Source organism: Muntiacus reevesi, chromosome 2, assembly GCF_963930625.1.
Source record: "Muntiacus reevesi chromosome 2, mMunRee1.1, whole genome shotgun sequence".
NCBI lineage: Eukaryota > Metazoa > Chordata > Mammalia > Artiodactyla > Cervidae > Muntiacus > Muntiacus reevesi.
In genome coordinates this window covers 74592799-74617229 of record NC_089250.1, presented here as the reverse complement: position 1 = coordinate 74617229, position 24431 = coordinate 74592799, and the positions used below count along the sequence as shown (strand labels likewise).

The following is a 24431-nucleotide window of genomic DNA, read 5'->3' as shown; positions in this document are numbered from 1 at the left end:
TAAAAAGCTTTAATTTAAAATTCTGTTGATTGATTTGACTGCACCGGGTCTTAGTTGAGACATGCAGGGTCTTTAATTGCAGCCTGTGAGATCTAGTTCCCGGACCAGGGATTGAACCTGGGCCCCCTGCGTTGGGAGTGTGGAGTCTTAGCTATGGGACCACCTAGGAAGTCCCTAAAAATTTGTTTAAAAATTATTATTATTATTTTTCTGTCCAGCTGTCTTTTAATTTTTAAAACATTAATCTGTTTATTTTAATTGGAGGATAATTACTTTACAATATTGTGGCGGTTTTGGGCATGCATTGACATGAATCAGCCACAGGTGTATATGTGTCCCCTCATCCTGCACCCCCCTTCCATAAAATTGTTTTTTAAATTGTGGTAAAATACACATAGTATGGGCTTCCCACGTGGTGCAGTGGTGAAGAACCCGCCTGCCAATACAGGAGACTCGGGTTTGATTCCTGGCTTGGGAAGATCCCCTGGAAGAGTAAATGGCAACCCGCTCCAGTATTCCTGCCTGGGAAATCTCATGGACAGAGGAGCCTGGTGGGCTACAGCCCATGGGGTCACAAAGAGTCAGACATGCCTGAGCACATCGGCAAACACATAAGATAACGTTTACCATCTTAACCATTTTTAAGTGTACAGTCCAGTAGCCTTAAGTTCATTATTACACAACCATCACCACCGTCCACTTCCAGGGCTTTTCCCATCTTGCAAAACTGAAACTCTGTCCCCGTTAAACAGTAACGTCCTGTGACTCCCCGGCTCCTGGCAGCCACCCTTCCGCTTTCTCCGAGTTGGCCTGCTCGGGGAAACCTGTGTGAGGGGGCCAGGCAGTGTTCGTGCTTCTGTGTCAGGCCTGTTTCAGTCCGCATAAAGTCTTCAGGCTTCGTCCACGTTGCAGCCTCTGTCACAATTTCCTTCCTTTTAAAGGCTGAATAATATTCTGTTGGGTGGATAGAGCACATTTTATCTGCCAGTCAAGGGACAGTGGGGTGACTGGCACCTTGAGGCTTTTTGTTTTAGACGTGAGATGATCCCGGGCAAACTGGGACAAGTTGGTTCCCTCCTGGCACCGAACCGGAGCCTCCAGGTGGGGCTTGCCAGGTTATTCCTTTCACACAGGTCACCAGTGATCAGGGACTGGGCAGAGTCTTGGAAAAATCTATGAGCTGCTTTTGCTGCAACTACCCCAAGGCGATTGTTCTGTTGAGGTGCTGTGAACAGTCCTACCTGCCTGCCTCTCACAGTGGGTGGCTCCTGTTCACACAGCATGCTTATTCTGGGCCAGGGCCCGTCTGGGCTTTTGTGCATTGTCTCACTGAGTCCTCCACCCTATTTACAGATGGGGACCTGGGGTCCAGAGAGGCCAAGTGCCTCGTCAAGGGCACACAGCCTGGCAGCAGCAGAGCTAGAACTTGGGTGGGCCCATCTTATCCCCTCATGCCTCAGTTCTGCAGACTTTTCAGGGAGCCTGCAAGAACCTTCATTCATAGTTCATAAGAAGAATGCACTGGCTCCAAAGACAAGGAGAAGACTGTGAAATTGAAAGGGATACATGTTTAAACTTTTATAGAGTACAGCTCTATGGCAGCCTCATTAATTGTTAAGTTTCCCATTCATAGAAACTTCATTCCATTCGAAAACAATTTACTGCCTGGATTTTCTCTTGCCGAACAAATTGCTGATGATTGCCTAGAAGTCAGAGCCAATCTATGTAAAGTAAAGCATTCTTGGTGTCAAATCACTTCAAAAGCAAGCTTAGAAAATGCCTTGAAAAAACTTTGTCAAACCCCCAAAATGTATTTAATGTAGGACATGGATGCATTTTAAAATATGTTTGTTAGGATGCGGGGCCCCAAAACGTGGGAGGTCTTTAAATGACCTTGGATTTGAATTTATAGAGTTGCATGGCTCCGAAGCACAGAGCTGCTAGCCGTTGTAGTACACCACCCCCTCCTTAGGATCGCCTGAAGCCAGCCCAGAGCATGCGCTTTATCTAGCATGGCCTCTTGGGAGGGCTTGGGCCACTGCAGGGCTCCCAGCACAGATGGGACAGCAGCTGATTTTGGTGGAATAAGATCTTGGGACTGTTGGGGGATGAGACTGGCAATACACCAACCAGCGAGGAGGCAGATTCAAAACTACAGGCAGGGGAGCATGAGAACTCTCCTGAGAACGGTGTGGCCTCGGAGGAGGCAGGAAACGTGGTCAGGTTTTGGATTTTTTGAAGGTAGACCTAACAGAGTCTGCTGTTGGATGGATGGATTGTGGGCGAGGGTTGAGAGAGGAGTCTTGAAGAACTCCAGGGTCCTTGACCAAGCCGGGGAGGCTCAGGGCTGTGACCTGGAGCACTCCAGCAAGGAGGAGAACTAGCCAGAGCAACTGCGGCTGCTGGTTTCTGTTTGTGATTGATGTCAGGCGCAGTGGGGACCTGCTCTCGGCCAGTGCTGTCAGGTTAGCTGTGTTCCTGGCCGAGGCCCCCCAGAATAGCCCGAGTCATTGTCAGTGGGTCCTGAGAATGCCCCCCCCCCCACCACTGTTGCAGTGGAGGCAAGGGGAGGATGGTGGAGTAAAGTTTGCAGCTGACCCTCTGTCCACTTCAGCAGGCCTCCCATTGCTTGGCCTGGTCTGGGGACACAGGGAAGCTAATTGGGGTTGACATAGGATGGCTTCCATGAGACTGACCAAAAGACAGCTGGCATCTGGCTCCAGGTCACGGAAAGGGGAGGATGGTATGCGTATCGGTCTCTCTGCGTGGGAGAGGTTGGTGATGAGGATGTGACCTTGAAGGCTGGTTATGGCAAGTCTTGATTAGAGTCATCCCCACCTTGTACCTTGGCAGGAAGGTCAAAAAGAAAACATATAATTGTGTAGTTCAGGAGGGTTATTTTGCTTTGAACACCTCTTCATTTCTAACTTCTAGATCATTCTGCTCTTTGAAACAAAATGTTAGTTGAAACCTCCTTGATCAGCTAGAATTGCTTGTGGCTGCACATAATAAAAAACTTGACTTACACAGTAAAGGCATTTTTGTTTTGTTTTGTTTTTGTTGATGTAACTAGACATCCAGAGCTCATGATCCTAGAGCTCAACAATGCCATTTACACCCAGGCTCTTTCCATCTTTTTGTTCTACCACCTTGCCCGCTGCCTCATTGTCATAAGACGGCTGCCACAGCTCCAGATATCACATCCATGTAGACCTATGGCCAAAGGCAGGCAGCAGGGACAGGTGAAGAGAGCTTTCTCACTCTGTTTATTGGGGGAGGAAACTTCCTCCAGTCCTGTCCCTTCCCAAGTAGTCTTCCTCTTGGTCTCATGGCCAGGTGGGTCCCACATATACCCATAAACCACTCCCTGGGGAAGACGACAAGGATGGCTGAGGGTGGCTTAGAATTGCTCAGAATTCATTCCTTGAGGCTCGCTACCAACTCCTTGGATGAATCAGAGTTCTTTTAGCTCTGAGAATGAGGGAGGTACTAGTCCTTTGATTGACAAGCTACATATTGCATCAGTTCTGCTCTCTTGTGTATTATCTCATTTAATCTTCAGAAGAACAGTTGTTATCCCCATTTTACTGATGAAGGAACTGAGGCTCAGGTTTTATAACTTGCCTCAGGACACACAGAAATGGGGTACCCCTGTAAGACTGTGCGTGTGTGTGACGGGGGCTTTCATGGTGACTTGATAGTCATAATAATAGAGATAGTAGTAATACCGCCTCTATTGATTATAACCTGTCCTTGGAATCTGAGCAGGGAACACCACTGAGGGGTGGCAGAGGCCTTGGAAAGTCAAAGGCAAATCCAGGGATTAAAAAAATACAGATGAGGACCTGAAGCTTGGAGAGGTGAAGGAGTTGCCCACGGTCACGGCTTGGCCAAGCAGGGGTTTGAATGCGGGGACGCCAGCTTCAGGTTTGCTCTCTTCCCCTCTCTGCTCGTGATTTTTGGTCTGTGTTGCCTGGGCTCCAGGACGCCCTAGGCTGCAGCCTTCAAAAGGAGAGTGGGGGGCAGCGGGTGGGACAGGAGAGAGCAGGTCAGGTCAGGAGCCAGGTGCTGCGGGGAGGCTGGCATCTGCTGGCTCCCGTGCCAGCTCTGCAGAGATATGCCCGAGTGCCCGCCATGCTGACCCCATGGCCAGGCAGATGGTGATGCTGGCCTAGGCGGGGGTTCCAGTGCCTGGGGGTTGGGGTGGCGGGGCTTGGATGGGAGCAGGCAAAGGGCGGTCTGTCAGCTCAAGGCACCAGCAGAAGAAACAGGATAAACAAGGACAGGGCAGGAGCCCTGGCCACAACCCTGCGCAGCTCTCCTCCCCTCTTGGAGCCTCAGTTTCCCTGTTTGTAACTTGGAGGGAGGGCAGACCTGCCTGTAAGAGGATTCCATTCTCAAGCTGTGACCTTGGGCCAGTGCCACGTCTGTTGGTCCCTCAATGTCTTCATCTGCCAAATGAGGTTAATAAGAGCAGCTGCCCCTGGGTTGACCCTCAAGGTCGTTAGTGTGGCTGGAGCCCCCCAGCCAGGGGGCTGGTGGGCCATTCAGGGGGCAGGGGGATGCAGGTGGAGAGGTTTATTACACTGTGGGGAGAAAATGGGGGCTTGTGACTTTCGATTTCCTCACGGCTGGCGGGATGTGGGTGGGGGCTTACTCTTCAGGTGGGGGGGTCGCCTGCAGGGCTGGTGTATTTCACTCCTGACTGGAGGATCCCGCTGCTGATGGGATCTTTGGAGCTGCCCCGTGGGTTACCCCAGGGCCCTCGGGGGAGAAGAGGGGAGGGGATGGGCTGGCAGCCCAGGTTGTGAGAGCTTCAGACAGCCAGGTGGGCTCCAGACGTCAGCCCGGCCCCCCATACCCCCCAACCCGGGCCTGCCCGCCTCCTGGGCCCCTCACAGCGGGAGGCTGTGGCTGTGGATGTGGCCTTTGGGATGGATGGCAGCCCCCTGCCCCTGGCGGGGCTCAGAGCCTGCTGGCCCTCGAACCACCAGCCCCAGGTCCCACAGGACAGGTTTGTCATCCATGAGTCAGCCTCGGGCAGCAAAACACGAGGCCAGCGGCTGCCCCAGGCTCTGCTCTGGGGCCTGCAGCTCTGAATTCATTTCTCCTTTAGCCCAGCCACTCCGCTGCTGGCCGGGGGCTCTGAGGGTGGTTGGGATACACCCCAAGTGCAGGCCGCTGGCCTGGCTGTGTCAGGCAGTTGTTTAAATGAGAGGCTGTAGGCCCTGTGACGCTCTGAATGGAGGCGAAGCTCGTTGACCTGGCTACAAGCTCCTGAATGAGTTAGTCCTTGCTCACCACGTCTTTATCCAATCCGCAGGTATTTAGCAAGCACCCACGGTGTGCCAGGCTCTGTTCTAAGCCCTTCGCATTCAGCAGGGAACGGGCGCTTTCCTTGTGGGGCACCCTGTCCTCGCTGGCCGTGCTGGCTTCTGTGCTGCAGACTCCGTCCACCTCTGGACCTCCGTCCCCGCTCTTTCCTTTGCTGTCACTCCCCCGATGCATGCACAATTCATATACTTTGCCTGGATATACTGAGATCGTTTGGGTTGCAAGAAGCAAAAATAGAATCTGGTTAACTTAAGGAGTATAAAAAAGAGACAGTGACTTCCTGGGAAGGCCGTGGAGCACCCACAGAGTCAGGAGAGACCCTGGAGCCAGGCCTTCAAAGGAACCGGCACCAGGAAACTCCCAGCTCCTCAGGAGCAGGCTTGATGGGGTGCTGTCTCCAGGGCACGCTCTCAGGCAGGATTGGCTCCAGCTGCTCCCTGACCTTGGGTTCCTCTGCTCAGGGGTCGTGTTCTGGGCAGAGAGACTTTGCGCTGGTCTTGCCTGGACCCCGTGCCCTAAACCTGGCCAGGGGTTGGCGGTAGCAAGCCTGGAGGGACCTTCCCCTCAAGGCGGCATTCCACAAGGGAGAGTTGGCCCTGGAGGCAGGCCCAGCAGGGGCCCAGTACACTGGCCACACCCGTTCATTCTGCAGTTTCGGGTTGGATGTCACTTCCTCCAGGAAGTCTGAGATGAGCCAAACCCCCGATTTAGGAGTATTTTCAGTTGCGAGAACAGAAAACGCAACTGAACACTGGCCTAAGCAAATAACATGCTGCACATCAGTAGCACCTCATATCAAGAACCTTCTGTCCTTCGCTCTGTCATCCTCAGCAGTCTGCCACCTTGATCATGACATGGCCTGCAGTCCCTGCATCACTTCCTCGTGTAACTTTATCCCAGGCAGGGAGGGGTGCTGTTGCTTTTCCCTTTTATTAGGGAGGAAGATATTTTCCAGGATTGCCTGGTAGGCTTCCCCAGATGTCTTATTGACTAGAGCCAGGTCAATTAGGAGTTGAACTTGATTTCTTAATATCAGAGAGCCAACTACAGAGGCTGAAACCAATTACAGGTTTGTTTTTCTGTAGTACGAGAGAAGGCTGGAGGTTGGTGAGACAGAGCGGCTGGGACAATCTCATGATATCTTTGTGGACCTCCCTCTCCCTTTATTTTTGCTCTGCTCTGCTTTGTATGTTTCTATTTTCCAGACCACATTGTGATATAAGATGGCTGCAGGAGCTCCAGCCATCACATCTGTGTTCCAGGCAGGCAGGAGGAAGAGATATGAAGGGCCAGGGACACAGTGTTTTTCCAGAGTTCCCTGTCAGTGATTTCTGCTTGTGTTTCATTGGCCACCACTGACTATAGTGGAGGCTGGGATCTGAGGTTGTCTAGATAGATGCACTGCCATCTATATCAGTGAGGGTTTCAGTACCAGGGCCGGATGGGGTGGGGGAGGGTTGTTGCTGTGCAACCAACAGTGTCTGCCACATAAAATCTCCATTTCTCTTTTTGCGGTATTTATCACATGATACTCCATGCATTTGTTACATTTACATAATTAACATACAATTAAATATTTTTCTGTTTTGAGAGTTGTAAATAACAATCACAGATATGGTTGGGGGTACCACAGTAAACACATCCCTGCTCTTGTGGAGTCTGCCTTCTTGGGGTAGCAGTGGGCTCTTTCTCCACCTGGCTCAGCCCCTTGGGCCAGGTCCACCTGACACCTTCCCCTTCTCGTTCTGTTCCAGGGTGATTGCCAGACACGTGAGGAGGCGGTGGCGCTTGGCGTGGGGCTGTGTAACAATGGCTTCATGCATCACGGTAATCCAGCCCTCCCCTCCGCCCAGCCTCCCCAGGGGTGGGGTGGGGTGGGGTGGGGGTCTGTCCTGAGACAGAATTGCTGGCAGGGACCCTGGTCCCTGGTGCACGTTTCAGTGAGGGGAAGCAGGCCCAGAGACAGCAAGTGGTAGGCTGGCCCAAGGCAGTGGGTGTGGATGCCGGGTCTGTGGGCCTATGGACTGCTGTGGCTTTGGGCCGGCTCGTGAATTCCCCTCCTCCTCCATCCCCAGTTCTGCACTGATGCAGAGACCACTTCAGGTGTCTAGTGGGGACCGAGGTGGCTGGTAAAATCCATGGGCTTCCCAAGCCTTTACTCCTGGGTGGGAGATGGCCTAGGGTGGGTAGCGAGGCTGGGTGAGGTGGGCCTGGCCCGTGGGCCTCCTGGGAGGGGAGGAGAGGGGTCCGCGGGGACAGAGGATGGCCGGGCTGTGAGCGTGAGAGGGAGAAAGCCAGGTGGGGCCTCGCCCCTCAGACCCGTTCCTCCTCCTCCCACAGGGAGACGTGTGTCGGAGGGGAGGTGGGTGGACGGTGTGAGATGGTCCTGGGGAGGGAGAAATGGTTCCACTGACACCGCTTTAAGATAACAGAGAGATTATACCCTGGGCCCGGCCTCTCCTAAGAACTCTGCATGTAGTGATTAGTTTAATCCTTGTGCTGGTCCTTTGATGTTGGTATGGAAAACATGCCCGTGTGTAAACGAGGGCCAGCGGCCCAGGCAGCTAGGACACTTGCACAGGGAGGGGCTGGGATCTGGACCCAGGCAGGGTGGCGTTACAGGCCTCCAGTGAGCTCCGGTCCCGGGGGAGCCCCCAAGTTCCTGCTTTTTTAGGATGAGTGGACTTTTAACCCCACCCCCAGCAGAGAGCCTTTCTCTGGTCTCCAGAACAACCTCAGGACCTTGTCATGTGCAGTGTTTCCCTCGTCCAGGGGCCCCTCCCTCCCTGCCTCCTCCCCTGACTTGTCAGTGTTTCTGCTCAGTTCTGAGGCCCCCCGACCAGCTTGGAGGGGTCCTCTCCTGCCTCTCGCTCTGGACCAGCTCAGATTCACTTTTTTCCCGGGACCGTTCTGTCCCCGTGAGGCTGAGTCCACACGTCCCCTCTGGCTTTGGTCATCCATAGCCTTTTGCCTGTGGGCACCATGCAAGGCTCTGGGGACCAGAGGTGAACAAGAAAGACAAGTCCTGTCTGCATGTGTGTGTGAGTCACGCAACCGTGAAATAAGCTGAAGCCACGCTGGGAGGAGGAGCGGCCAGGAATCCTCCCAGCGTCTGCTCTGTGCACCCCTCAGAGGTCGGCAGACTCCGCCTGTAGACGGCCAGACAGTAAACGTCTTAGTTCCTGCAGGCCGCACGGTCTCTGCCATAGCCCAGCTCTGCCCCTGTAGTCTGAGAGCGGCTACAGGGGATGCGTAAACATGTGGGTGTGACGTTTAGCCAATAAAACTTTATTTAGAAAAGCAAGCCGGGGGCCACAGCTTTCTACACTTGGTCCAGGAGCTGGATTTGGTGTCCCTTTGCCCCGTGAGGTGAAAGCCCATCCGGTTTGCCCTCTGCCTTGGAGTCAGCAGGCTGGGTTCTGGGCCCGACTCAGCTTGCTGACAGCAAAGCCCGCTCCTCTCGGCCTCAGTTTCCCCATCTTTCCCTCCCCGTCTGAGCTCAGCATTCTGACAGCTCTGGGCGGTTGGGGCTCACTCCACAGCTGAGAGGGGCATGTTGGGCCCAGCCAGGGCAGCCCGGGTCATTCCTGAAACCCACACTGTTCCCTACAGGGATCTCTCTGAGCCCCTTCCCTCCCTCCCGTCAGCTGGGCAGAACCTCTCATTTGTGGGTGAGAGTAATTAGGGGTCCACCCCAGCGGCTATTTCAGGAAGGCGGCTGTCTGAGGACCTTCTGCTGAGGGTGACCCAGGGCAGCGCCGACACCCTCGGGGGCGCTCGGGGAGAGAAATTGCAGGGTGCCGCCCTTGGTCCCCTCTGCCTGCCACGAACTCCAGACCAGGCTAAAAGAGGAAAGGGCCAATCCTAGGGTGGCGGCTGCTGCAAAATGCAGGTTAGGGTGGCGGGTGGAGGGCGTGGTCGGGCCTGTCTGGCGCCTCCCAGGGTGTCTGACCTGGGCTCGTGGGACCCTGGGGTGTCCCCAGAGAGAGACCCAGAGGCAGTGGTCCAGCCCCCTTGCTGTAGGTGCAGACAGGGAAACTGAGGCTCATGGTTTAATCTTTGTGGCTGCTCGGGGACGTTGGTTGTTATCCCTACAGATGAGGAAACTGAGGCTCAGAGAGGCTAAACGGCCTTGAGGTTGGGGGCGGGGGGAACTGACCAAGGCTTTCAGCGATGGTCTGTGCCCGCGTCTCACGAAGCCTGGCCAGTGGCCTTGGCTGGATGTTGGGAGTGGTCGGCCCTCACCTGGCCAAGCTCCTGGACTCTGGGATTCCAGTTATTTCCCCAGATATTTCAGCTGAGACATAAGACACAACACGGTGCTCCTCCTCCCTCTCCCGGAGTCCTGTAGCCTCGTGTTTACAGTGGAGGGGGAGCCAGCCGACCTCCTGGGGCCTGGCTCCCAGCTCTGGGCAAAGCAGCAATTTGAGCGTCTGTTCTCTCCAAGGAGGTAATAGAGGTGGCCTGTGAGCCATGCTCACAAACAGCTAGCTGTCCCAGGAGGGGAAGGAGGCAGAAAGGAAGGCTTCTTGATGCTTTTTGTGTCCTCACGGGCCTTCAGGGAGGCCTGAAGCTAAGACAGCTGCTTGTCCTTTCCCGGGCCCACTGACCTCAGACGACTGCCTCGACCTCTCCCCCTTATGGAATTTGTCCCCGTGCCCATCTGTCAGGCCAGGCTGGGCAGTATGATGCAGAGGAGGAGCCTGGGCTCTGTGACCTTGGAGTTTATTTAGCGCCTCTGGGCCTTAGTCTTCCTGTCTTTAAAAGGGGTACAGCAGGTCCTCCTTTGTGGAGTAAATGAACTTGAGTCTATATCACGGGTGTGCTCTGCACTAGAAGGTATTTAGTTAAATTGTAATCCACAGGGACCACATCACATGCTGATTGTTAACAGGTTCTTTTTTCTGTTTTTGTTTTAATATTTTTCGATCACACAGCATAGGGGATTTTAGTTCCCTGACCAGGGATCAAACTCGCATCCCCGGAGGGGAAGTGCAGCATCTTAACCACTGGACCGCCAGGGAAGCCCCTGTTACTGGTTCTTTTTACTCACTTTCCTGCCTAGTCTTAGAGGTCTGAAGACTTTTTCTGTAAGGACTCGGATAGTACATGTCTCAGGTTTTGTGGACCATACAGTCTTCTGCAATTATTTAACTTTGTCATTGTGACCCCAGAGCAGCCCCAGACAATATATAAATAAATGGGTGTGACTGTGTTCCAATAAAACTTTATTTATAAAAAGCAGGAGTGAGCCACATTTGGCCCACAGTGACTGAGTGTACCATTTCCTGGCCTAAAGTGTCTCACTGTGGCCTGTTTCTGATTATTAGTGAGGATGGGTTCCTTTCCATGTACTTGGCACTTACCATTCTCTTAGGTTTTCCCATTTGTTAATTACTTATTTATATCCTTTACCCATTTATCCACGAGTTTCCCAGCTTTCTCTGGTTGATTTGCTGGAGTTTCCCGAGATTTCTCCTTTGTTGATTTTAGACCGTACGGTTAATTTTGAATCTGTGGCCTGCCTGTGGCCTTGCTATTGAATGGAAGTCCTTAATTTTATCATATTGCTTTTGGGGGAGTCTTGTATATGAACTCCTTTTCTGTTTTAAGACAAAGACACTTGCCTGCATTTCATTTGGTGAGCTTCAGTTTTCCTGTTCTTATTTAGGTCTTTGATTCAACAGTTTATTGTTACATATGGTGTGAGGCAGGGATCTGATTTTATTTTTTCCTGTAAGTGAATCAGTTTTCCCCGTACCATCTATGGAATACTCCACGTGGTTGTTCATCATCCATCATATGCTAAGTTCCCATAAAACAGTGTCCTCTTATGTGATAGCTGTTCTCTTCCACTGGTTCTTTATTTCTGCTGTGATTCCGCAGCTTTGTACCTTACATGGCTTTGTAACATGTCTTTATATAAGCAGGTGGGATGAGTCCAGAATTTCCACGAGAGTCGGAAAACCAGGCTTTTATGTGAACTATCCTAATATGTTAGTTTTGGCACAGTACTTTACTTACTAGAACACCATGCTGGCCAACCCAAGCTTGTCCAGGGGCTGGTCCTGGCCCATGCCTGCCAGTCATCAGATACCGCTGCAGGCTCCCCGTGTGGGCCTGACCCCGTTTCTGTGGGTTTGCAGTGCTGGAGAAGAGTGAGTTCAAGGATGAGTCCCAGTACTTCCGCTTCCACGCAGACGAGGAGATGGAGGGAACCAGCAGCAAGAACAAACAGCTGCGCAATGACTTCAAGCTGGTGGAGAACATCCTGGCCAAGCGCCTGCTGGTAGGAGCAGAGCCGAGCTCGCTGCATCTTCCTTCCCAGGCCTGGGCAGCCTTCAGGCTGTGGCTGGGGAAGTTGGGCTCACCTTGGGGCGCCCAGAAGTAAGGGGGGATTTTAGGCGGCGGCTGGCAACACCGCCCAGACGCCAGGCCACTTTCCTGGCCAGACCACCCTCCTGACAGAGGGGACGGGGCTCGCTGGGCTCCCTTTCTTTGTCCTTCCCCCTCCTCTTGTCCACCCCACCCCCAACCTGGCCTTTGCACAGAGGATGGCCTCCTGAAATGACCCCTCTCACACCAAAGCCTTGGGTCTCCTGGGCCGGCGCCCTTGTTCAGTTGCTGCAACTGGCCTTGCAGTTAAGGCAGGACATTTACCAGCCTGGTCAGGTTTTTACCAGCCTCGCCCACCACATCCTGTTCCTGTGCCTCCACCTTGAGGCCTGGCTCGCAGCAGGCAACCGGGAGAGAGGCTCAGAGAGCTTGGGTCTCTTAGCATAAGCCAGAGTTGGGGCCGAAGCCTGCCCAATGTGCAGGGCTCTGTGCACGTCCGTTTCTCCTGCCACAGAGCCCTCAAGCGCTCCACACCGCACTTAGGACAAAACCTTCCTGCCTCTTTTTCTTCCTCTCCTGTGTTCTCCCCTTCCTCGCCCCACGTAGCCCAGCCACTCAGATCTTCCGTCTTACCCTCCAGTACTCTGGGGCCTGACTCAGGGCCCTGGCACCTGCTGTGCCCTCTGCCGGGAGCACTTTTCTCCACTCTTTATAAGCTTCTGTCCCTCATTTCATTCAGATCTCAGCACAGATATCCCCTCCCCTGACCCCGCTTCTGTGCCGAGTTCTATCCCTTTAAGTGCTTTATTTTAATTCAAAGGACATACACCCCGGCATTACATTCTGTATTTCTTTGTTTGCAGTCTGTCTCTCCCACTAGACAGACAGCTCCATGAGGGCAGAAACCATTTGTCTTGTTTGGTGATGTCTCCAGAACAGTGAAGTACCTGGCCCATATACTAGGCAGCAGCTCAGCAAAATATGTACTGAGCAAATACATGCATTTCCCTATATCCCCACCACCACGGATCCCCGAAACCTCTGCGATGGGGAGGGACGGCTCCTCCCTAAACCCCCTTCCTGTCCCTAAGTTCTTGGTGGCAGGACACTTCGGGGTCTGATTTATTTCATTAAGCCAGTAAGTTGTTATTGAGCATCTGCAGTATGACCGCAGCTGGGGAGACAGTGGAGCATAATAAATAAGGAGGCTCTGTCCTCAGGCTGGGAGGAGGAAAGGGGAGACAGGCCAAGAAAGCTAAATGAATACATGGTCACCCCACTCCCAGCCTCACCCTGAGCAGATCTGGGACAGGAGGAACTGGCCGGGTCCTGGTCCCCTCCAATCCGCCCCCTCGTGGGGGCCAAGCTGGCGCAGGCTCCAGGCCCCCTCCCTGTCTCACCACCTCTCCTGCCTCGAACCCCCAGATCCTGCCCCAGGAGGAAGACTACGGCTTTGACATCGAGGAGAAGAACAAGGCTGTGGTGGTGAAGTCGGTCCAGAGGGGCTCGCTGGCAGAGGTGAGGCGGCTCAGAGGGGCCCCCCTGGCCCCCCGAACTGCGGGCAGACAGGAGAGTGGGGCACCCCTCCTCCAGCTCAGAAAGCCCTGGAATGGCAGTGGTTCCTCCTTGCTCCTTGCCCTCCTGGGGAAACTGAGTCCGGGTCTCTGGGAACTAGTGATGGAGCCCCCGGGGGCCAGGTTGCCCTCCCAGCATGTACCACCAGCTCCCCCTGCTGGCCCTGTGGGAGCCAAATGCAAAAAAACCACCGGGGCTCTGAATCAGCTGATTATAGAAAAACTAACGGTCACCCGCCTGAGTAGGGCAGGTTTGTTTTGCTGTTCCGAGATGGATACGAGGTTTGGAGGAGGGAGGCCAAGTCTTCAGCCCCAGGGCCTCTCAGCTATTGTCAGGGGTGTGCAGACGGCTGGGAGAGAGGCGCTGGCCACTTTTTCCAGGGGGCTCTGCTTGCTTCCTTGTAGCGATCAGCAAGGCGTTTGGCTGTGTGTAGTAGCCGCAGGCTGGGCTTGACAGTGGCCGGAGCCTCGGGGCTGCGGTTTCCTTATGACGTAAGCAGTTTAGAAGGAGGTGGTTATAAGTCTTGGTTCAGGGTTGACATCTCTCCACCTTTGCTGGCCAAGGCCTCATGGTCACAGGTGGCCACCCCAGGTCGATGCCTCGTGTCCTTGCAGAGCCAGGCAGGAAGCAGGGGCGGGCTGGAAGCTTCTTCTCAGGGAAAATGTCTTTGCTGTTAGCGGCCCCCGCAGACCTCCCCTCACAGCTCGTTGGCCGACATGGGTCTCGCCAGCCCGCCCCACTGCACAGAGGGCAGCGGGGTTGCCCTGGAGGCGGGGGGGGGGGCGGGTCTCACTCGGGTCCTACTTGGTCCCTGGAGCTGGTGACTCTGTACCCCTGAATTGAGCGGCTCCTTAGTGAGAAGGAGAGGGGGTCAGTTACCTGCTATGCTGGTCTCCCTCACCACCCTCCGCCCAGATGGCTGGCCTGCAGGTGGGGAGGAAGATCTACTCCATCAACGAGGACCTAGTGTTCCTGCGGCCCTTGGCTGAGGTGGAGTCCATCCTGAACCAGTCTTTCTGCTCCCGTCGCCCGCTGCGTCTCCTGGTAGCCACCAAGGCCAAAGAGTGAGTGTCCCCAGGGGCGGGGTGTCTGGTGGCCTTCCTCTCAGGATGAGGAGTTGCCCGGGTCCCGGGGGGATGGTGATTGTGGGGTGCCTGGCTGACCCGGGTCCCTGCGGCTGGGGGGTCCTTCCGCAGGCACGTGACAAGGTGCTGCTGGCTCCGTTCAGTCGACAGGAGCCGACCGGGTGCCTGCTGTGTGCCCGCTGGTGTTTCAGGCTCTGGGGACCCAGGCCCGTCCGCATAGATCCATTTCTGCCCCCGCAGAACTCGGTCTGATTGGAGGCTAGAGCAGGAGACGGACAAAATCAAAGCAGAAAAGGGAGAGACGTACCAGGAGGTAGTGAGTGTGGACCAATATATTGGGTTGGCCATAAACCATTCGGGTTTTTGCATCACATATTATAGGAAAATCCGGACGACCATTTTGGCCAACCCACTATAAAGCTGGGACAGGAGAGGGGCTGTGTGGAGGAGTGGTGGTCAGGGAGATGCCCCTGAGGACGGAGGTGAAGACCTGAAGGGGGGTGAGGGCGGGGTCGGGGGACATCTGGAGGAGGGGGGTTCCCGGCAGAGGAAACAGCGAGGGCCCCCGGGGTGGCACGGGGCTGGTGCGTTTGAGCAGCAGTGAGGAAGCTGATGGGGCTGGAACAGGGTGGGCCCTGAGATCGGTCAGGCAGTAGAGGCCAGGCCCTGTGGCACCTGTGCCCACAGTAAGGACCGTGGAGCTACAGGAAGGTTCTGAGCAGAGGGGCAGCGGGACCTGACGTGGGGGCCCGCAGCATCTCCCTGGCTGCAGGTGGAGACTAGATTGTCGGGGCCGCGCGGAAGCCGGAAGCGTGGAGAGGAGGCTGCCGGCCGCCCCGCCCAGCCGTGGTGGGCGTGGTGAAAAGTGGTCGGGTACCAGATATAGGCCCCGGGAGGAGCATTTTCTATTTTAAATCCTGCGCATTTGCGTTTCGCTTCTCCCTTCTATTTAGGGCAGATGCTCCTGGTTTTCTGTTGACGGGAGTGATAGAAAGCTTTAAATAGGATTCTTTCAGTTAAAAGGCTTGTCAGTTTCGGGGACATGATTGATGGTTTGGTTGGTATGTAGAAGTGGGAGAAATCACCATGGTGGAACATGCCAGCTTCAAGTTCCAGAAATACCTGGAGTTTGAGAACAGGCTCCCAAAATGGCTTTTTATGGCAGGTAGGGATGATCCAAGGCCTAATGTGGGAGACATGCCTTAGACAGGGAAGCCGATGGCTACGTTGAAGCCCCTGGGTTAATAATGACCCTGGGCATGGGCTGCCCACTCTGCCCTGGTGATCCACCCACAGAGTGGCTGGGTCGTCTGGGCTTTCAAATCATGATCTCTGGGGGACACGTGGACAGTTTTTTAGAGTCACCACTCGGATGTGCTGGGGGCCGCTTGTCACTCTCCAAGTCAGTGATTATTGAATAAAATATGTACACTGGCCGAGATGCTGGTCTGGTGGCCACGAGGCCTCTTCTCACGCAGAGGGTGACAGAGAAGGGTTAGGAGTGTGCATGGACGGACTTTCCGAGGGCGGGTCGGTTGGTTCCAGCGAATCACAGAGCCTGTTCTGTGCGCTCTGGCTGAGCGAGGTTTCTCTGTGCATTTGCAAAGTCTGGTGCTGCTGCTGTCTGGGGCTGGATTTCCCAAAAGCCCGGGAGGCAGGGACTCCCCCGGTGGCACCCTGGGCTGCCTTTCTGGAGTGACTGCTGTGCCTCACGGCAGCTTCTGCTCCGTGCAGGATCGTCAAAGTCCCCGACCATCCGGAGGCACTGTGCTTCCAGATCCGCGGAGCAGCCCCGCCGTACGTCTACGCAGTGGGGAGAGGTGAGTGGGAGCCCAAGAGACGTGGAGTGGGGCTTTGGGAGGCCGGTCTGTTGTGTTTGTGGAAGGAGTTCAGAGGCACCCGCCCAAACAGTCACCTCTAGGCCCGTGCCTCTTAGCACACTTACCTTCTTTGTTGGACGTCAAGGCTTGTAAATATACATGCCTGTGGGGGTCAGGCAGCTACACATGGGCAACTGAAAGGAAGCACTAGGGAGTGGTGAGGACTGTAGCAAAGTGAGAAACATGCACATTCACTCGAAACAGGGCAGTGTTTCTTCAGCTCCAACTCCTTATTGCCAGGCAGGAATGTGGCAGTTTGAGAGTCTTGGGACAGCTGAGAAAGTATGCCCTTGGAGCCTGGTAGACCTGGGTTTGAAACCTGGCTTCTCCTAGACACGTGACCTTGAGAGAGCCACTTTGCCTCTCTGAGCCTCTGTTTCTCTGTCTGCAAAATGGGGCTGATCCTGGCTGCAGTATCATGGGGTTGTTGTGGGACTTAAAGGAGAAGAGGGCTTCCCTGGTGGCCCAGCGGTGAAGAATCCGCCTGCAGTCCAGGAGCTGCAGGAGATGCGGGTTCGATCACTGAGTCAGGAAGACCCCCTGGAGGAGGGCATGGCCACCCACTCCAGTATTCTTGCCTGGGGAATCCCATGGACAGAGGTGCCTGGCAGGCTACAGTCCACGGGGTCGCAAAGAGTCGGACACGACTGAAGTGAGTAGCAAGCACACGTGCAAAGGAGACGAAGCTCTGGAGCGAAATGTGCCTGGGTTCAAGGCCAGCCTCCCTTGCTGCGTGACCGTGGGCTCACTGCTATTTCTCTGAGCCGCAGTCTCTTCTTCTGCCAAATGGGAATGACAGTGTCTGTCCTGCCTCCCGGCGTGGGGTGGAGAGTGGCTGCAGGGTGGGAGGATGGAGGTGGCATTTGGTGTGGGGTGGGGAACAGGTTCATCTGGTTACTCGCCCTTGCCTGATACCACCCCAACCTGTCATCGCCTGGTATCTGGCCTCAAGTGCTCCTGTCCCCTTTAGGCTCTGAGGCTGCAGCTGCAGGCCTCTGTGCCGGCCAGTGCATTCTGAAGGTCAATGGCAACAATGTGATGAATGACGGAGCCTCAGAGGTCCTGGAGCACTTTCAGGCATTCCGGAGCCGCCAAGAAGAGGCCCTGGTGAGCTGCCTGACAGCCAAGGGAATCAGGGAAGCCCTGCTCACTGGGGTGGAGGCTGAGGACACCTTCCCTTCTCTGGGGAAAAGCCTGCAGGCACTGCAGGGTTCTGCGTGGGGTGGGGCTGCCGACCTAAGGGCTGAGCTGGGCTTGGGCTCTGGGACCCCTCTGCTTCCCTAAACCTCATGGCCTCAGTTTCTACAGCTGTGAAATGGGTGTGAGAAGACCCTCTTTTCCTACCATGTAGGCACGTTGGGCAACTAGTCACATTGATGATAAGAAATTGATGTTATACTTGGGTTGGGGACCCAGGGTTCTGTGGACCGTGATTCATTGGTTTATTTAATAAGCGTTTCTTGCGCACCTGCTGTGTGCCTGGCATGTTTCTACACCCTGGGGCCACAGGAGAGACAAGCTTTCTGCTCCCATGAAGCTGACTTAGGTTTTCAGTGGCTCCCCCTTCTCTGGCTTCTGTGAGGAGCGTAGTCTGTGGTCACTGAGGGTCAAGTGTGACTGGAGGTCCCTCAGGAAGTTTCTGGGGTGAAGTCTGGGAGGGCTCTCTGAAGGTGGTGTCGCTGACAGGCTGAAACCCTGAGCTTTGGAGTCGGGACAGCGTGCACCTGCGCTCCTGGCGTCGTGGACGCCCCTCTTACTCTGCTCCCCACACAGGGCCTGTACCAGTGGATCTACCGCACCCATGAGGATGCGCAGGAGGCCCGGGAGGCTGCTGGCGAGGACCCCAGTGGCGAGGGGGCCCGAGAGGAAGACCAGCTCAACTCGGGTAATGGGACAGGCAGACCGTGAGACAGAGACGCCCGTGGGGACCGGGTCCTCTGTGTTCACACTTCTCCCAGTCCTGTCCGGTCCTTCTCGATGCTGTCAGCTCTGTATGAGACTCTGATCGCTGCCGTAACCAGTACTGGGAACCTGGTGGTTTAAAGCCACATTCATTTACTACGTTACAGTTCTGGAGGACATAAGTCCGAAAGGCGTCTCCCTGGGCTCTAATCAAGGTGTCAGCAGGTCTGCATTCCCTTCTGTGGCTCTTCACTTGCCTGTTTCAGAGAAACAGCTCCCCAGCCAGCCCTGTAAACCCTGCTTCTTTGTTGACCCCAAAGTCACCAGCATGGAGCCCAGAGCTGTCAGACACCAAGGCATCGAAAGCCTCTGGTCTTCCCACGTCTCCTCCTGCCCCTAGCCCAGCAGAGCACAGAAGCAACTGGAGAGGAGGAGCTATTAGTCAGACTCCAAGCATCTAGTCGGCACCTACTATGTGCCAGGCTCAGTTCTAGGTTCGGAGGATACAGTAAGGCTTAAAACAAAAACATCCCTGCCCTTGGGGAGCTGTTCTGCTGCTGAAACACCCACAGCCTGAAAGAGGGGCCCTAAAGGAGACAGGCCGATGGGAAGACGGAGGGACCAGAGGCCAGCTCCGAGCTCAGTTTATGCCCCCGAGAGCAGGGGGCCGTGCAGAACATGGGCGGCCCCAGAGATGACGCTGGAAAACCACACTGGCAAGAGCTGGTGGCTCTGAAACTTCCATTCAATAAGTAGAAGCACCTACTATGTGCCAGGTCATGTTCAAGGAGCTGGGGAAACAGGCGTGAACAAAGCAGACCAGGTCTCTGCCCTTAGGGCGTGGACATGAGGGGAGCCAGACGATGAACGAAAGAACAGAAAAATTGATAATTGGTGACGTAGCATGGAGGGTGAGGGGGGAAAGGGTGACAGTGTGTGTGTTGAGAGGTACTCTTTGGAGCAGGTGGCAAGGAAAACACTTCAGGCCATAAAATGCCTGCTTTCTTCCTAGATATGGCACTGCCTAGATGTGTGACCTCTAAGGAGTCGCAGTCTCTCTGGGACCTTGTTAATCTGGACTGAAACTGAGCTCCATAAAAACATGGGCTCAGCAAACTAAAAAAGGCTGAGTAGGGTTAACAAGCTTCAGGTCGGGCTCGATGCAGCATTTCATATACTGAGGAGGCCTTCTTTTTCTCCAGTTCTCAGCTCTTCTCCCTCTGTGTTGGTTTCCCTCTTACATGCTGTTTTCTCCACCTAGTGGCTTTGGTAACTTGAAATCCAGTTGAAAAAGAGAATGTCTCCTTCTCTTTATAGATCCAAAGAGATCTCACTCTCATGGACTCAGCTTGGGTCACATGCTTGTTCCTGAACCAGTCACTGTGAATAGAGGAAATCAAACATGCTGAATGGCCAGGCCTTTGCCTCTGGGGGAGGGTATGGATGGCAAATGAGTCTCCTTTTCTGAGCCCTGGAGACTGTGAATGAGACTCAAGGCTTGATTCCTAAAAGGAGAATCTTTTCGAGTAAGAAGTGAGTGATAGTGGGCTGGCAAAAGTGAAAAGAGCTGCAGCTCAGGTTTCAGTCTCCCCAGCTGTCTTAACACGGGGTGTCCACGGTGCTGGGTCGGGGGCTGGCTTGGTGTGGCCCCTCCTCAGAGTCTCCTGTCCCTCTGGCTTCCAGCCTTCCCCCTGATGTCCCTGGGTCCCCAGCTGAGCCAGCACGAGGACAGCCCTCTGGTCAGCCTGACAGTGGACAATGTGCACCTGGAACACGGCGTGGTGTACGAGTACGTCAGCACCGCGGGCATCAAGTGCCACGTGCTGGAGAAGATGGTGGAGCCCCGCGGCTGCTTCAGCCTCACTGCCAAGGTCTTGCTGGGCGTGGCTCTGCCCTGCCCCCCCGGGGGGTGGAGCAGCCTGATCCCCACGTCCTCCGAGTCAGCCTGGGGAACCTCGGTCCTCATCCCTGCCCCTCCACTTGGTAGCTGTGGGGCTTAGGAGACTGACTTCTTATCTCTTAGCCTCAGTTTGCTCATCTGTTAAGTGAGCCAGTAATAGACCTGACCTGTATGGGTATTACAAGGCGTATAGTAGTCACCCAAGATAAACTCCCTTAAGACTCTGCCAGGTGCCCAGTGAGTACTCAGTAGCTGTTAATATTTCCGTAGATCCTTGAGGCCTTTGCTGCCGATGACAGTGTCTTTGTGCAGAACTGTGGGCGGCTCATGGCTCTGAGCAGCAACATGAGGACCATGTCCCACTTCGAGTTCCGCAACATCTGTGACACCAAGCTGGAGAGCATCGGCCAGAGGATCACCTGCTACCAGGAGGTGCCTGCACTCTACAGGGTCTCAACTTGGGGTGTCTCAGTTGTAAATGTCAAATCCCAACCCAACTTAGCTTAAACAGACAGGATAATTAGCTGGTTTATATTACTGAAACGTCCATAGTAAGCTTCAGGCATGGTCGTATCCAGCACTCAGACAGATACCGCACTGTTTCAAGAACAGGACCTCTCTCCTCTTGACTTTGTTTTCCTTATTGGCTTTGATTTCAGGTAGGCCCTTTTCATGCGGTGATAAAATGGCCCCCAGTAGCTTTAGCCTTAGCAACCCCAGCAGAAATAGAACGCTGTGAGAGCTTTCTTTGGCTTGGTTTGGGTCCCCTGCCTAGGCCTGTACAAGTTCTGCAGGAATGGGGAGGCAGCCTTACTTGAATCTCACAGGTGCTGGGTCAGGGAGAGATGTTCCCCCAGGACACCTCAGGTGCAGCTAAAATGGAGACATATAGGTGGGTAGGTACTTGGAAGCCTCATATTCCTCCAGGAGTTCCCTGAAATATGGGCCCAGTGAAAGGCAGTGCAGGGGAATTTACTTTTCCATTTGGACTTACCGGCATTTTTTCCAATTTTGGAATGTTTGGCCTAGGCTAGGATAAAGTGGGTACTGGAGGTGTGCCAGAATTCCCAGACCCCTAAATCACAACCCCATGCCCCCCTCCTTTCCCAGTTTGCAGCTGAGCTAAAGAGCAGGATCAGCCCACCCTTCAAACAAGCACCCCTGGAACCCCACCCGCTATGTGGCCTGGACTTTTGCCCCACCAATTGCCACGTCAACCTCATGGAAGTATCCTACCCCAAGACCACTCCCTCCGTTGGGAGGTCCTTCAGCATCCGCTTTGGTCGCAAACCCTCCCTCATCGGCCTTGACCCAGAGCAAGGTAACTGCACGTGTCCATCAAAAATGTGTTCAGATCTCACACTACAATACTTAAATAGAAGCATGTCTGAAGGCCAACAGGCTAAAGCTGGAATGGTGGCACTTTGGTCATCAGGGATCCAGACTCCTATCTTTCTATGCCACCATCTCTAAATGTTGCTTTTTATCCTGAAAGATGCCTCATGGTATAAAATGGCTGCTGGAGCACCAGCCATCATGTCTACATTCCAGGCAGGAAAATGATCACAGTAGTTAAGAGCATATTGGCACCAAACTGAAACTTTCTTATTGAAGCAGTTTAATGTATTAAAGGAGTATTTTAAATGGAAATCCTTTTTTTCATTTACTGGGATCCTTAAAATGGGTTTGTGAGCTTTTGCTCCCTACCGTAGGTCACCTGAACCCCATGTCCTATACCCAACACTGCATCACCACCATGGCTGCCCCATCCTGGAAGTGCCTGCCTGCTGCGGAGGGGGACCCACAACGTCAGGGTCCCAACGACAGCAGCTTTGGGCCAGCCAATGGAGCCCTTGGCCAGGAGGACCGAGGCCTGAGTTTCCTACTCAAGCAGGAGGACCGTGAGATCCAGGATGCCTACCTGCAGCTGTTTACCAAACTGGATGTGGCGCTTAAGGAGATGAAGCAATATGTCACTCAGATCAACAGGTGAGCCGCGTGTCAGGGTCAGGATTTCCCAGCATCTGCGGCATCAACATTTTGAGTAGGATTATTCTTTGGAGTGGGGGGGTGTCCTGTCTATTAGTGGTTATTAGCTGTATCCCCGGTCTCTACCCACCAGATACTGGTAGCACTCCCTTCCCTAGTTCTGACAGCCTGAGATGTCTTCAGATGTTGTCAGATGCTTTCTGGGGGCAGAATCATCCTGATTGAGAACCGCTGCTCTAATAAAAGGATGGATGTAGGCAGCATCGTCAGTAGAGGCTGAAACTATCGGTGAAAGGTTTGGGGGGAACTTTATTATTTCAGCACTGCAGACAGAGAAAGCCGACTGGACGTGATGGCCCTTCTGGTGCCATGCAGCAGGCCATACACACAGCGCCACCTACAAAGCGTTCTCACCAACATAGGTCGCACAATTCTCTGATCCGAGTTCCAGGCTGGCTAGATGATGCGGGGTATGAGGGAGGCTGAAACGGTACCTCAGGGGTGACACTGGCTAGATGATGCGGGGTATAAGGGAGGCTGAAATGGTACCTCAGGGGTGACATCGGCTCAATCCAGGAGGTGGGCGGTTCTAGGTGACAAATGACCCGGGGCTTTTGTGTCTTAAGTTCAAAGTCTTTGCTCCCACAGGCTGTTGTCCACCATCACAGAGCCCACCTCCAGTGGGTCCTGTGACCCCGCCTTGACCGAGGAGGCCTCCTCCCCACCACTGGTCAGCGAAGACACCGAGATGGACAGGACCGACCACGGGGGCAGCAAGAAGGTGTGCTTCAAGGTGTGCGAGGAGGATCAGGAGGACTCGGGTCACGACACCATGAGCTACCGGGACTCCTACAGGTGGGGGCAGGCCTGGCATGCAGGGGTCTCGTGGGGTTTGGTGTGGAGGCATAGTTGAGGCCCTGGCCGTGGAAAGGTCAGAATCGGAGGATGTTTCTCAGGAAGCCGTGGGACAGAGTGCTGTTGCCTACGCGTGTGGTTTGTGGTTCTGGGGAGTTATTGAGTCCCACAGCACACCCAGGATATGCTCTTCAGCCTCCCTCCCCCCAGACGAACGTTTCAGGGCCTGTCCCCTTGGGGACACCACTGATCCTTTCTGCCTCGATTCCTGTCCCCATACGCTGATGGAATGTAGTCCGAGAAAAAGTCAAGATCTGTGTGTTTAAAAATCAACGTCAGGCCTCTGGTTTTTGCAGTAAACGCTGTTTTTCCTTGATCCAGGGAGTAAGACCATTTTTTTTCCCTCCTAACTCTCGAGGATCTGAATTGTTTTCTCCTGGTTAATTATTAACAAGATGGGTGAAGTCTTAATTAGTGGGTTGAACAGACCAAAAACTCAATTTCCTGTAATAAACCGTAGAGTGAATGGAATTCTGCACCACAAACAAGTGCTGTGGCCTCCAGTGAAAAGGTTCTCCAGCATCTGATGGTTGTGGTTAAACTAGAACCTTGGAGGGACACTTCATATGATTTTGGGCAAAAGAGGACTGATAGAATTTGGCAAGGCCCTGGGCCCCGTGCTCCCGGCATTTATAGCCTTTCAGTCTTCAAGGGGCCCAGTGTTTCTTGGTGTCTGTGTAATGAGATGGTCTGGCTGTCTGGTTCCTGTGTGTTCTTGGAGCCTTGTGTCCACAGACCAAGATCTTATCTCTCTGCGTTTCCGTTCTGACATTTTTGGATCCTCAAGTTTTTCCTTTAATAGTCAGAAAAGTGAAGGAAAGAATTTCAGCGTTGTGGTTTTTGATTCCCCATACCTTCTGAGTTCCTGGGTCACAAGCTAAGCACACACAGCCCTTGTTCTAAGGAGGTTTCCAGCCAGGCCGTGTGGTCGAGTGTGGGGGTGCAGGTGTATCTAGGGACAACACTGTCCCACGAGGGGCGTGACGGTAATTACACCCGAATGAAAAGGAGTCACTGTCCACCTACCATTGCTGTGTTTCTATACCGAGGCCTGGAGATGTTTCTCCAGGGTGGGACCTAGGAAACCCACTGGGACAACCTTCCCCGTCTCTGGCACTGGTGGTTGGCCAACAGTGCTGTCTCTGGGCCAGTCATCTGCCCGAGGGTTTTGGCTACACTCCAGAAAGTGGGTTCCGGCTGCTGGGACCAGAGGCTGTGAGTGGGGAGGCAGAGGGTTGACTCACACCTTCCTCTCTGCCGCTCCGCAGTGAGTGTAACAGCAATCGGGACTCTGTCCTGTCCTACACCAGCGTGAGAAGTAACAGCTCTTACCTGGGCAGCGACGAGATGGGCTCCGGTGAGTGCCAAGGCTGAGTGGGTCTCCGATGAGATCGTAATTTGTTCATTTTTATTTTGTTACGCTTTCCTACACCTTCTCTTGTTTTCTGTTACTTTGCATGGTGTGGTAGTGGTTTTCCGTCACTCATTTCACATGTCTTTATTGCACACCTGTTA

General features: G+C 54.1%; 1 protein-coding gene across 1 annotated transcript in view; it reads left to right on the top strand.

Moving 5' to 3' along the window:
- Positions 1-24431, top strand: part of PREX1 (phosphatidylinositol-3,4,5-trisphosphate dependent Rac exchange factor 1) — a 175013-nt gene that overhangs the window by 132422 nt on the left and 18160 nt on the right. Inside the window, exons 15-27 of the mRNA XM_065922136.1 lie at positions 7089-7161; positions 11481-11623; positions 13096-13188; positions 14161-14309; positions 16065-16150; positions 17181-17317; positions 17984-18095; positions 19796-19983; positions 20283-20444; positions 21123-21333; positions 21725-22001; positions 22650-22856; positions 24185-24273. Of these exons, the coding sequence (XP_065778208.1) occupies positions 7089-7161; positions 11481-11623; positions 13096-13188; positions 14161-14309; positions 16065-16150; positions 17181-17317; positions 17984-18095; positions 19796-19983; positions 20283-20444; positions 21123-21333; positions 21725-22001; positions 22650-22856; positions 24185-24273 (1927 nt within the window). The remainder of the gene's footprint in view (positions 1-7088; positions 7162-11480; positions 11624-13095; positions 13189-14160; positions 14310-16064; positions 16151-17180; positions 17318-17983; positions 18096-19795; positions 19984-20282; positions 20445-21122; positions 21334-21724; positions 22002-22649; positions 22857-24184; positions 24274-24431) is intronic.